The 14,214-nt window shown below is 42.5% G+C and overlaps 1 protein-coding gene across 2 annotated transcripts in view; it reads left to right on the forward strand.

Annotated features, from left to right (window-relative positions):
• Nucleotides 1–14,214, forward strand: part of ROR2 (receptor tyrosine kinase like orphan receptor 2) — a 235,286-nt gene that overhangs the window by 196,568 nt on the left and 24,504 nt on the right. For both annotated transcript variants that reach the window (XR_002126885.1, XM_019668688.1), the window contains exons 3-4: nucleotides 5,315–5,602; nucleotides 6,451–6,481. Coding sequence is in view for 1 of the 2 variants with exons in the window: in XM_019668688.1 (XP_019524233.1) it covers nucleotides 5,315–5,602; nucleotides 6,451–6,481 (319 nt within the window). In the remaining variant the exon portion in view is untranslated. The remainder of the gene's footprint in view (nucleotides 1–5,314; nucleotides 5,603–6,450; nucleotides 6,482–14,214) is intronic.

Here is a 14,214-nt window from a genome sequence, read left to right on the forward strand (position 1 = left end):
CTTAAAAAAAAAAAAAGAAAAAAAAAAGTTGAAAAAAAAAAAAAGAAAAGCAAAAAGAAAATTCATTAACTGCAGAAGTTAGAAAAAGAGCAACAGTGTAAAGATGTGAACAGACAGCCGCAGAAGGAGAGCCCCAGTGGCCAAAAACCTTTTGCAAGACACTCAAGCGCATGAGGAAATGATCTTGGATGATTCAGATGGACCCAGGGTGATCACAATGGTCCTTATAGGGGAGGCAGGAGGGTCAGATCACTAGCTGGAGGTGTGATAAGAAGCAGAGGTTGTAGTGATGACAGGAGCGCCAGGAGCCAGGGTGTGCGGTGGCCCTTGGAAGCCAAGAATGGCAAGGGGACAAACCCCTGCAGCCTCCTGAAGGAAGGCAGCCTCATGACACCTGCATTTTAGGACTTCTGACTCCAGAGCAGCAAGACAGTAAATTTGTGTTGTTTTATGCTATATTTGTGCTAATTTGTTACAGCAACAGCAAGAAATTAGTACAATATATAAACATCTTATTGTTTCCCTATAAGTCTTAAGCCACTTATATGGAAATAATAAAAATAAAACAGTCATGCAATAGTAAGGAAAATTACAGAGTATCTCGAAAACTGCCTGAAAATAAATGGAAAATCTGTATGAAGAAAGTGATAACACTTGTTAATAGATGAGGTCTGCAGTAGTGACACAGATCTTACGTTCTCAGCATTGTCAAGAGAGTAGTTTTATACAAATAATAGCAGTTCTTTCTCCATCAACACACCAGTTTTTACATGGAACTTATCATGATGATTCTAAACTGAATTTGAGAAACTAGCCCCAAAAGTAGCATTTGTTATTCTTGATGTCTAAATGTATTTTCGTCATCATAATTGAACAAACGGTGACATTGCCATAGCAACCGGCCAAGATCAATGGGGTGCGGAGCAAGATGAGAAGTATGTGGAGGTTGTTTTAGGTGGGGCAGCCAGGGTACACCCTCTGAGGCAGAGACTTGCACCTTGAGAATAGCAAAGATCTGAGGACAGGGTGTTCTCGACCAAGCACAACGAGGGACAAGCTGGGTGTGTTTTAGGAAGAGCAAGGGACACCCCTCCCCCTTCAGTGGGGGAGAGTGTGGGAAGGGTAGAGAAAATTACGGAAGCATTGATACCAGGGATATAAATTAGCTTTTCTCCATTATCTGTCTTCCTACTTTCTTCCTGACGTCTTAGCTTTCTTTATTCACCTACCTAGGGAGGGGGCTATGAATTTATGAAGTCATCATGGTGTCCACCTGTGGTTTTGGTCTCTGTGCGTCCAGAGAACGTGAAGGCGGCTGACTCAATGGGGACATGGGGTCCCGTCCAGTGCCTTCCCAGCTGGACAGGCGTTCTGCATGCCCTTACATCCACAGCCTTTCAGATACGGGTGCTGGCCAGTCAGGGACAGTCTTTCCAGTCCCAGGATGCTTTTATCAGTGTTGTTTCAGGTCTGCTCTAAGTTCACTCTTGGCCACGTCTAGTTCACTGAAACGACAGCTTTCCTTTCTCTTCAGCCCTTAGGAGTGGGGTTCTCAGCCCAGGCCACAGGCACTGTCTGAGACGTAACTGCCGTGGGTTCAGGTGGGTCTTCTGTACATGCTCCCAGGTGACCCCAGTGGGAAGGCAGATTGCAGCCCATTGGTTTAGATGGTATAGGATGGAGATGAGCTGGTAAGAACCCCACATGTGGACTAGGTCTTAGGTTCTCCTTTGTTTTCTGTAAATTGAGGAAGGTGTGGTTTTAGGGTGAGTGAGAGTAAGGCGATCTGCTTAAACAGGGCGCCTGAGGCTCCCCGGAATTGGGAGGGCCTTACCCCAGAGTCACAGCAAAGCTTAAGGCAATTGTTGGTTGTCAGCCAGCTGGGAAGGACGCTTGCCACAGAGTAGCCTGCTCCCTTTTGCTTGACATTCCCGCGCTGCCCCCCCAACACTTGCTTTTATCTGATTTGTTCCCCTGGCCTGACCTTGCCCATCCTCCTCAGAGGGTATTTCCTGGTCCCAGGACTACATTTATTTCATCCCACCAAAGGGAGACCCCATTCCCACTGAGTCAGTCCCTAATCTCCCTTCCCCCAGCCTCTGACAACCACTCATCTGTTTTCTGTCTCTATGGATTTGCCATTTTGGCTATTTCCTAGAAACATAAGAGTGCTTTGATGATTAAATCAACTGTGTCAGGCGCTTGATTCCAGCCCAGGTGGATTGCTTCAGTCCATGCTACTTCAGTTACTACTGAAGCATCTAAAAGGAAAGTACTGGCACCATCCCTGAATTAAGCCTTGTTATGACTCCAGTAGATGGTTTCATGGTGTCAAATAGGGGTGGACACCAAGCTTTCTGCACTGCAGAGGGCAGAGCAGGCAGGAGCTCATCTGGTCTGTAATTCCCAAAAAAGAGCCTTCTTGGGGGAAACAGAAAGCCTAAATCTAAACAGTTGTCAGCTTGTTAATCAAGTGTGTAGGAGAAGCTGTTGATGGGAATGAAGAAGAATTCCATGTTTCCATACCATTCGATGTAAAAGAGATATTCTTGCAAAGAAGTAGATACTTGGGGTCCATTTATGGTAGGGGATTGGACAATCTCAGTTTCTCCCCAGGCTTCCTTCTAAGTTGTACAAAAAGAATGTTCTCCTTAACTGTCTTCTCTGACCACAACCCTCCCTTTCCTCCCTTTCTAGACAAATGTTTCTTTCCTGTTGAAGAAAAAGATCCTGCTATATCTTTCAAGATATTTAACCAACCAATGGAAATGTCCCAAGTTGATGTACACAAATGCCTTAAAAATGGAGGGATGTGGTAGCAGAATGACTCGAGCTAGCCCCCAGTTGTATGAGTTGACAATCATCACAACCACTGTGCCTGGACCCCCAGAACTCCTGGGCCTGCTCCTTTTGGATTGTTGACAATCAGCTCAGAGACACAGACATTCACACCCCAGCTTTACGCAAAGTGTTGCTGTGGCTGCTGGGAAACCATGGTTTGTCACCAGTGTAGAGATGAGAGTTATAATTGAACTTATGCCAAGAGGAGGAGATTGTTGTGACTTTAATATGTCATTTGCTATGTTAAATTACAAATTGATGGCTATTTTATGTGCCCTACTGTGCATTTAATGTTATGAAGACCTTAATGAAGTGTTTGACTATGAAGCAACTTGAACGTGCTTCATATGAAACCCTCTGATTAAGATGGGCCCTGGCCAGAGCACAGTGAAGCAATGGTGCTCACCATAATTTAGGCAGCTCAGATGGCAGCAGATTGTCAAATAAGACTTGATTTTGTGTTCAAAGATGCAGGGTCTGGTGCAGGAACCTCAGGAATGCTGGTCTCCCCAAGTTGAGCTGGTACTGTTGAGTTAATGAAGAATTAACATCTTTAACGTCACCCAGAATGATATCTGGAATCTCACCCTGCTTGATCCAGCCCATCTTTTCAGGGGGTTGTCATTGATACTTAAGTTACCTTCCAGCTTTGTGTCATCCCTAAGGATTCTCTTCTACAACTTAATTCAGTGCATTGAGAAGAGGGCTGCCTAGCAGACAAGCAAGGTAGAACTTAATGATATTATTAATAATAATCAGTTTGAATTGGTGACACCTTTCCAGACAGATAGCTATCCACTCTCCCTTGTGAGGGAAAACCGTCCCTTCATCTTGAAACCCACAGCCTCTCATCCCCTCAGCTACCACCTACCACCTGATGTCTAGGGGCCAGCACCCATCCTGCGAAACTTATCCCCAGGGTCCACTAGAAATCCTGTAATTTTCCATCCGGTTAAATCAGTAATAACAGAGATATGCCATCTTTCAATCTTTCAACTTTATTTATTTTTTTTAAGCATAGAGGCCAACCAGAAATCAAGCCAAAAGATTCAGAACACGAATGTATTTTATAGTCGTTTTCAGATTTCACTGTCTTGTCTGAAGTGAGTTCATCTCCTGATGATTGATTGTCCTATCTGCCTTGCCTTATTTGTGTGTGATGTAATTTTAGCATGCATGTTTACCTTAAGAGAGAGTAAACCCCAGCCCCAACCTGCATCACACATGCACACATCACACACACACACCGCACCACACACACACAAAACATTCCACAAACATGTACCATGCACATACCACACACACACACACACACACACACACACACCACATACCACACACACTAGACACACCCGCACACACAAACACCTTTCTCCACTGGCTGTTCCAGTTCCTCTTTTTCCCACTGCCTATTTCACCAGCTGAGCGCTCCTGCCCCAGGTTGAACTGGGGTCCCCCTTCCAGGGCAGTGTTTCCAGCCCTGCCTGCTCTGTATTCTGGGTGGTTTTAGACCTGTTTTCCCTGCAGAGTGTGAATCCCAGGTGGCGTCTTCCTGCCCCTGACGTGGGTGCCGTGGGACAGAGCTTTCAGCAACACTCAGCCTTGTCATTTTTGTTCTGTTCAAGCCAGGGATTGGCTTGTGTCTGAGGACGTCTCTGGTGTGGCAGGAGGAGCATGCATTTTCTGAGCATAAATTTACATAATTAATTAGTGAGATTAGATTAGGTTTGGAGAAAAGAGAAGTACAGCCAGTCCTCATTTCCAGATTCCGTTTTCATCTGCTGCCTAAAGTGTGTTTGTAACCCCAGATCAGTACTCACTCACGTGCTTTTGTGGTCATTCACAGATGTGCCCAGAGCAGAGAAAGTTTGAATTGCCTGCTGCTCACGTTCCCAGCTGAGGCTGAAGGAGGCAACGCTCTGACTCATTGTTTCAGCTCACACCGTAAATGTGTCCTTTTCGTGGTCTATCATCCCATGTTTTTTAACATTTTTGTTGGTGATTTCACTGCTTAAAATGCCCCTAATAATGGTATTGAAGTGCTGTCTGGTGTCCTAAGTGAAGAAGCTATGACGTGCCTTATGGAGAAAACATGTGTGCTAGATTAACCTCTTTCAGGCGTGGGTTACAGCGCTGCTGGCCATGAGCTCAGTGTTATTGACTCAACAATATGTGTATGTTAAATAAGGTGTCTTTAAACAGAAACACACATAAAACAAGGTTATGCATTGTTAGTTTAATGAAAATGCTTTGATGAGAGGCTCAGCCACAGCACTGCTTCCATAGTCCCTAATGCAGTGTTCATGGCAACATTCTAAAACACCTTTACCGCCATGGTGTATGGTAATGAGAGTGGACAGCATGTTTGTGAGAGAAATTGAAGCCTTCCCGAGGCAGCGCCTTGCAAGAGCCCAGCCAGCCCTTGCCTCCAGCCCTTGCTAAAGTCTGCTCTTTTGTGACACTTCCTTTGTAGGTTACTTCCTGAACTTTCTGGAGCCAGTGAACAACATCACCATAGTCCAAGGGCAGACTGCAATTCTGCACTGCAAGGTGGCCGGCAACCCGCCCCCCAGCGTGCGGTGGCTGAAGAATGATGCCCCGGTGGTGCAGGAGCCCCGGCGGGTCATCATCCGGAAGACAGAGTATGGCTCTCGGCTACGGATCCAAGACCTGGACACGACAGACACCGGCTACTACCAGTGTGTGGCCACCAACGGGATGAAGACCATTACTGCCACCGGCGTCCTGTTTGTGCGGCTCGGTAAGTGGGGACAGTGTGGGCCTGTCAGTTTGCAACTCAGAGCTTCCCAGCCACCAAAGGGGAGATTAATTTGCAGTTTGAAACTAAGCGTACACACGTCAGCAGGAGGAAATCTATAAAGCTGTTCCCCAGGGCCGTTCCCATTTGTGCACGAGGCCCTGGCTTAGCCTGTTCCCCATTCACTATAATAAAAGAACAGGGACACAGATGGAGGGTCTGTAAACCTGGAGCAGGACATAATCACAGGCACAAAGGTGAGCTGCAAGATTCAGCCGGCAGGCGCGTGTTATGGGGTCACACTGCCAGCAGGCTGTGTGTCACAAGTCACCTTGCAGGCAGGCTGCCACACACTGCCTTGGAGGCTTCCCCACCCCAGGCCCAATACCCCCACCCCCTCAAACCTGGCCCAGTGTGATGACAGTCCCATACTCCTGTGCTTATCACAGGTGGCAACTGAATTAAATGGCTGGAAGGAATGTGTTCCCTTTCATCCCAGTTGTGAGAAGGTCCCCTGCAGTGCCCCAGCCTGTCACACCAACCTCAAGACCATTCTGTCACTGATGAGTAAAACAGATCTTGGAGTCAACCTTAGATGAGAAGAGAGAGAGAGAAAGACAGCAAAAACTTCAGAAGTATGTCCAGACATTTCTGCATGGACAGAGTGCCCCTCCATGTTTTGTGGTCTCCCTGCCCCTGGCACAGCGTCCTGGGCAGGACCAGAGCCTGGCCAAGAACAGCTCACCACAAATGACCATCCTGGGCTGTGGCTACCTTCACTATTGGCTGCATTGGAAAAAGTTTGATTCCAAATCATGAAATACTAATAACATGTCCTTTTTTCTTTTTAGGTCCAACACACAGCCCAAATCATAACTTTCAGTAAGTATCTGTTTTCCTCAGGCCATTTTCTCATTCTCTGAGGATTTTCATTACGTAAGAATCCAGGTTTTAAATCCAGTAAACACATGTCTTTGCTGAATTTGCTGAAAGTTGGCTGAAGTTCACACAACGATGGCAGTGAGCCTGTTGTGGGCTGGAAAATTATTGTATTTTCCAGTTTAATGTTGGGAAAAATGTCATAAAAACAGCCATTGCTAGTTCCTTTCAGTGGTCGTGACCTTCCAGGGCACCTGCAAGGAGTATCAGCACATAAACCAGGTTGCCTGGGGCCACTGGGACCTGGTGTCCAAACACATTTGGAACCAGGGTGGCAGTTCTCCCTGGAGCCCCAGCACCACCCACCACCATGGCGGGCCCCGTCACCCATGACCATGGGGAGCCCGGGGCTTGGAGCCTGGCTCAGGGTCTTTACTGTGAACAGTTCCTGCTGTGAACTCAGGCTTCTGACTCCTGGAGCAGCATCTTGTCACCACACTCATCCCATTGTGGGAAGATGTCTCCCTGGACCCCACACGTTGTTGTCGTGTGCCTGAGAACCACGTCAGTGTCTGTGTCGGGGGTTAGCAGAGGCAGATTCCTCATTTCCTACCCAGACACGTGGGAGAGCAATAGCTTCACCTCCAAGTGTTCTAAACAGTGACACAGATGCTGTGCATTGGCTAGCTGAGCCTGTTTGCACATCCATGTCCCCCAGCACCTCATAAACACTGGCTACCGGGGCGAGGTGGGTGGGCCAGGCCCTCTGAGCACACATCAGGCGCTGCCCACACAAGGCAGACTCAGGAGAATGTTCTGTGCTGAGCAATAGCGCTAAAGCATTTCTCCTTAATGATTATTCGTGCGCAGAGTGAGAGAAGAAGAAATTGTACCAAGGGAACATCTGGGAGGCTTTGGGAAAAGGTATAAATCATTTCAAGCATTGAAATATTACTTCCTTTTTATACCATATTTATATATAATTTATATAAATATGATATAAAAACATATTATAAAGTATATAAATATAATTTTATGATTATAATGTAATTTATTAAATATATAAATATCAAATATATATTTACATATTTAAATTTTACATTAAAATTTTAACAGTATTTTTACACTTATTTTCTTTGCATTTTTAATTATGGATTAAATGAACACATTCCTGCACATAATTTGGGCAGGTCTGGTAAATTGAACGTTCACCGCATCCCATCCCTTCAGCCTTTGCCCCAAGCTCACCTCCATTGTCACAAGGGTGTGGCCAGAGCAGGGCCCTCTCAGCACTAGTGCATCCACGTACCTAGAGAGATAGATGGAACATCTCATTTCTATCCACTTGTTTACATAGAAGACATTATACTTGGCATGTGTAATGACCTGCATCAGTGTCTTGCAAATTTTCCCGATAGTCTTTCTGCCTCTCTGTCCACTGAGTGCGTGACTCTCCCTGCAGTGACAGGAATGTCTGTTTCCACACACACAATGGTCTCCCTGTTTGTGTCCCGAGACTGGTGGACATTTTCTCTAGGGGGCATTTTGAAGAGGAGGGCACCTGTGTGTAAGCAGTCCCACCACGTGGTGTGCACAGGTCGCATCCCTGTCACACAGGAGAGAGCCCGTTTCTCCTTCTCTCCAACATGATATCCAAACCTGTTCATTTTGTGACTCAGCAGGGTGAAGATTGGTGTTGAGGGCTCAATCCTCCCTTCTCCGTCACCGAGGCTTGCTCGAGGACAGATGTGTTCTGGCCTCGTGGTTCTTCTTTGTCAGCTGTCTCTTTGTAGTCCTTGCCCATTGTCCTTTCGTTGTTTCTTAATGATTTTGAATAATTATTTGTCTTATTGATCACATAGAAACTTAAATGCTTCTGTCATTTATCAATAATTATGTCAGTTTTCATGTGTCTTGTTAAAGAACACCCTAATTTCCTTGAAAAATTCTGATGGTATTTTGATTGGAGTTGCAATGAATTTTTAGATAAATTTGGGAAAAATTAATATCTAAATTAAATATCAAGGACCACTTTCTTCATGTTTTAACATATCCTTTTTTCTTAACATTTATTGTGAAAAATTTCAAACATATGGAAAAGTAGAAAGAATTTTATACTGATCATCCAATCCATACACCTACCAGCCAGCCTACCATTTACATTATACTGTGCTAGCTTTATTGCTTATCTTTTCATTCATCTCCATCCATCAATCCATCTTAATTTTTTATCCTTTCACAAGTTGCAGATATTTGTACACTTATCCTAAAATTTTTCAGCATTGGAATCATTAACATGAGTTCAGTATCTGTGTACTATTCTTTTTTTTAAGGTTTTTATTAAAATATAGTTAACATACAATATTATATTAGTTTTAGGTATACATCATAGTTATTCAACAGTACCCAACTAGCACTATACATAGTTATTACCATATTGTTGATTATATTCCCTATGCTAAAGAAATTATCACCATGATAAGTCCAGCAGCCATCTGACAATTTATCACCTTATCACAATATTATTAACTATATTCCCTATGCTGTATATTACATCCTCATGACTTATTTATTTTATATCGAGAACTTTGAACCTCTTATTCTTGTTTTGTCTTTTCCCTGCTTTTTAATTTTTCACTCAAAGTCAATATTATTTTATATTAGTTTAAATGTACAGCATAGTGGTTAGACATTTATATAATTTAAGAAGTGATCCCCCTGACTGGTACCCATCTGGCACTATACATAGCTATTGCCATATTATGACTACATTCCCTATGCTTTACTTTACATCCCCATGACTTATGTGTAACAACCAATTTGTACTTCTTGATCCCTTCCCCTTTTCACCTATCCACAACCCCACTCCCATCTGGCAACCATCAAATATTCTCTGTATCTTTGACTTTGTTTCTATTTCATTTGTTTGTTCATTTTGTTCTTTAGATTCCACTTATAAGTGAAATCATATGGCATTCCTCTTTCGCTATCTGACTTACTACACTCAGCACAGTACCCTCTAGGTTCATCCATGTTCTCACAGATGGCAAGATTTCCTGCTTTTTTACAGCTGAGTAATATTCCATTCTATATATGTGCCACCTCTTCTTTATCCACTTTTCTGGGTAGAGTAGTCTTGGTTGTATGTCCATGCTTTTCATTACTTTTGAATATTTCCTGCCTATCCCTTCTGGCCTGTAAAGATTCTGTTGAGAAATCAGCTGATAATCTTATGGGGGCTCTCTTGTAGGTAACTAACTGCTTTTCTCTTGCTGCTTTTAAGATTCTCTATCTTTAACCTTTGGCATTTTGATTGTGATATGTCTTGGTGTTAGCCTCTTTGGGTTCATCTTGTTTGGGACGCTCTGCACTTCCTGGGCTTCTATGTCTATTTCCTTTAACAGATTAGGGAAGTTTCTAGTCATTATATCTTCAAATAGGTGTTCAATTCCTTGCTGTTTCTCTTCTCCTTCTGGTACCCCTCTAATGTGAATGTTGGTACACTTGAGGTTGTCCCAGAGGCCCCTTAAACTTGCCTCAGTTTTTGGGGTTTTTTTTTCTCCTTGCTATTCTGATTAGGTGTTTTCTGTTATCATATCTTCTAAATTGCTAGTTTGATCCTCTACTTCATTTAAGCTGTTGATTCCCTGTAGTCTTCATTTCCATTTTTGTATTATTTATTTCTGAATGGTTCTTAATTATGTTTTCTGTCTCCATTTTTATGCTTCCTATCTCTTTGTTGAAGTTCTCCCTGAGACCATTGAGCATCCTTATAACCAGCGTTTGGAACTCTGTGTCTGGTAGATTACTTGTCTAAATTTTGTGTAGTTCTTTTTCTGGAGCTCTGTTCTATTCTTTTAATTTGGGAAATGTTCCTTTGTCTCTTCATTTTGGCTGCCTCCCTATGTTTTTTCTATGTGTTAGGTAGGGCTGCTATGTCTTCCGGTCTTAGTAGAGTGGCCTTATGTAGTAGGTGTCCTGTAGGGCTCAGTGGTGCAGTCTTCCTGGTCACTTGTGCCATGCACTCCAGGTGTGTCCCTTGTGTGGCTTGTGTGTGCCCTCCTCTTATAGTTGAACCTTGGTTGTTATTTGCTCATCAATGGAAGAGATCTGTGTACTATTCTTGTTTCTTCTTTTTGAGTTAAACCTTATAGACAATGAAATGCATAAATCTTAAGTATTCAATTAATAAGTTCCTACAAATGCAGAAACCTCTGCAATCCAAACCCCTATCCAGGCACATAACATTCCTATTAATGTAACTTCCTAGTCAAATCCCCCCCTCCTCAGGTAACCACCGTTCTGATGTTTTTCTGCCATGGACTAGTTATATGTGTTTTAGAATGTTATGGAAATGAAATCCTATTGCACATAGGCACTTAAGCCTGGCTTCCTTCACTTAGCATTATCTTTGAGATTTATCCATGTTGTACATGTATCAGGCTGCTGCTTTTTGTTGCTGAATAGTGTTCCATTCTATGACTGCACCAGTTGGTTTATCTATTCTGTTGATGGACACGTGAGCAGAGTGTATCTTTTGACTATTATGAATCAGATGTGATGAATTTTTTATGGACATATGTTTTCATTTCTCTTAAGTAAATACCTAGGAATAGAATTGCTGGCTTATGTGCTGTACGAAATACCTGAGATTTACCCTAGGTGGCAGTACCATTTTGCACTCCCATCGACAGGTGGGGGAGTTCTGGTCAATGCATGTGTTTACCAGCATTTGGTCTGGTCAGTCTTTTTAAGCTGGGCCGTTCTGGTGTGTATTATTTATTTTTTATTTTTAAAAGATTTTTATTGGGGAATCGGGGGAGGGGAACAGACAAGTTGCTGTCCTTTTGTTCTTCAGTCTAGTTGTGGAGGACGTCGCTTCACTGGCCCATGTTGGTATTATCATTGCGCTCTTCCCGGGTGAGGCAGTCGCTCACTAGTCATTGGACAGCCGCTCACGGCAACTCACAGCAGCACACGAAAGCACACACCAGCTGCCAGCCAGCCCCACTGCAGCCTACACCTTCACCAGCAACTTACTGCAGCCCAGCTCCAGGTCGAGCTGTTGTTCACCATCTTAGCTGTAGAGGGTGCAGTGTCACTGGCCCTCATGTGGGATCTGAACCAGGGTCCTGCTGCTCAGAGCTGGCGTCCCAAGCCAACTCCTAACCAACACGCCACTCAGCCAGCCCCTGGTGTGTATTATTAATGGATACTTAAAATTTGTGCATTTCAGTATATGTAAGTTTTAATGCAAGTGCTCTTTATGTCATTCTAATGTCCTAAAAATGTAATTTTTATTAGTCATTTTAAATTTTCAAACACATGCATTTAAAACTCTAAAGTTTCCTCTGAATGCTATTTTGGCTACATCTTCTTCGTCCTGTACCCAGGCACATAGGCTTTTATTTTTTGCTATTTTCTGATTTTTGTTGCATTATTGTCGGTGAATTTGGAATGTATTTTACTTTGTTAATTTGTTAAGTTTTTCTTTGTAGCCAATTAGATAAAGATTAATTTTTGTGAATATTTTCTGTCGTTTCAAAAAATAAGTGTGCTCTGATGGTGGCCACATATATTTCTATTTATGCATTAGATCACATATGTTAAGTATGTCATTAAAAGTGTCTGTATTTTTTGTCCATATGGGTTACAGATATCTGAAAATATGTGAAAGTCATCCGTTTCTTAATCATTCTGGATTTGACAATTTCTATCAGTTTTCTACTTTTTAAATTTGTGTGTATTTTCTTAAATACCTACAGGTTTGAGGCTGCGCAGCTTTTGTTTTGGTTTGTTTTTAAGTTCCTTTTAATGCTTTTCACCTTGAGTTCAGTTTTCCGGATAATGTGTTGTTAGAAAAGTCATGAATCATTTTTGCAACAAAAAACATAGAAAAAAATACGTCATGACTTTTTCGACAACCCAATAATATTGTTGCATCTACTTGCTTTTCATTTGCATTTGCTGAGAACCCCCCTTATTATTTCTGTCCCACTTTCTTTTTTCAACCTTTTTGTGTTCTGTTTCATGTAGGTCTCTTGTAAATAGCATATAAGTACATTTTGTGGAAGTTGGTGAGGAAGTTCATGTTAATACATGCAGGTGACGTTCATTTTAATGAATATACAGCATTCCATTCTATGAATCAGTCCTACTTTAATTGTTTATGTGCCTGCTGAGTGAAGGTTGGTTGTTTTCGCTGATACAGACCATCTTATGTGAACATCTGTCCATGTCTTCTTGTCTGGATGGGTGAGAGTTGCCTGGGGACAGAGACTTGGGAGTGGAATATCAGGCGTGCCCCTCCCACTGCAACCAGGTGTGACCAGATTGCCCTCCTAGGGGGGTCAGCAATTCATAGTCCCACCAGTGAAGCACAAGTTCTCATTTCTCCACATTTCCCAGCATGTGTATCATCAGAACTTCACATTTTGCCAATGTCTTGGGTGTCCAATGGTAATTTATAGTAATTTTACATTGGACTTGACCAGTAAATAATGAAGTTGGACATATTTTTGTTGGTTTACTAGGCATTAAATTGCCTGTTCATGTACAGTTTATCCTCGTTTGCAGATTTCATAGTTGCAAATTGTTACTAAAATTTCTTTGCAACCCCAAAATTAGTACTCAGTGTTTTCACAGTCACTCATGAACACGTGCAGAGCAGTGAAACATTTGAGTCGCCACAGCACATGCTCTCAGCTGAAGTCTGTCTCCTACTACAAACAAGCATCCTTTTTGAGGTCTGTTTACATTTTGTGCTTTTTGTTTGTGATTTTGCTATTCAATATGGCCCCATGCACAGTACAAAGTGATGTCTGGTGGCCTAAGTGAAAAGCTGTGATGTGTCTTATGGAGGAAACACGTCCTAGATGAGCTCCGGTCAGGCACGGGTTACAGTGAGCGCTACTGGCAATGAACTCAATGTGAATAAAAGAAAAACAGAAACACACATAAAACAATATTATGTTATATATTGATTGGTTGATGAAAATGTTATGACCACAGATTCGCAGTAAACTATTTCTGTTTTTCCACTAGGAGCAATGACTCAGTATTTGGTAATTCAGTGTTTGTGGTGATTTTATAGAAAATAACTACCACAGATAACCAGAATGGACTGTATTTTGTCCAGTTTTCAGTAGTATGTTTGTCTTTTCCTTATTGATTTGCAAGTTTTAAAATACTATATATAATTTTACATAACTTATACTCCATCTAGAATTGATTTTTATGCTGGTATAAGTTAGGGTTCTATTGCAATCTTTTTCTATATCATGCCTTGGGCACCATCTAATGAATAGCTTCATTTGTAATCAATAAATTTACTGTCACCTCTGTTATATGTGAAATTTCTATACATGCAGATCTGCTTCTAGGCACTCTGTTTGCATCCAGCAGCTTCTGTAACTGGAATAATACCACAGTATTCCAACAGTATAGCTTTATAGTGTATCTTGCTGTATAGGGAGAAATTGTTTCACCTACTGCTATGGACTGAATGGTTTCTTCCCAAATTCATAGTTTGAAGCCTTACCCCCCACCCCACCCCCATGTGATTATATTAGAGAGAAGTCCTTTAAGAGGGTAATGAGGGTTAAATGGAATCATAAGGTGGGCCCTGATCTGGTAGGACTAGTGTCCTCATAAGAACAGGAAGAGATATCAGAGATATTCTCCCTCTCTCTTTTTGCTCTCTCTCTCTCTCTCTCTCTCTCTCTCTCTCTCTATCC

This window comes from Hipposideros armiger, unplaced genomic scaffold (assembly GCF_001890085.2).
Source record: "Hipposideros armiger isolate ML-2016 unplaced genomic scaffold, ASM189008v1 scaffold_532, whole genome shotgun sequence".
NCBI lineage: Eukaryota > Metazoa > Chordata > Mammalia > Chiroptera > Hipposideridae > Hipposideros > Hipposideros armiger.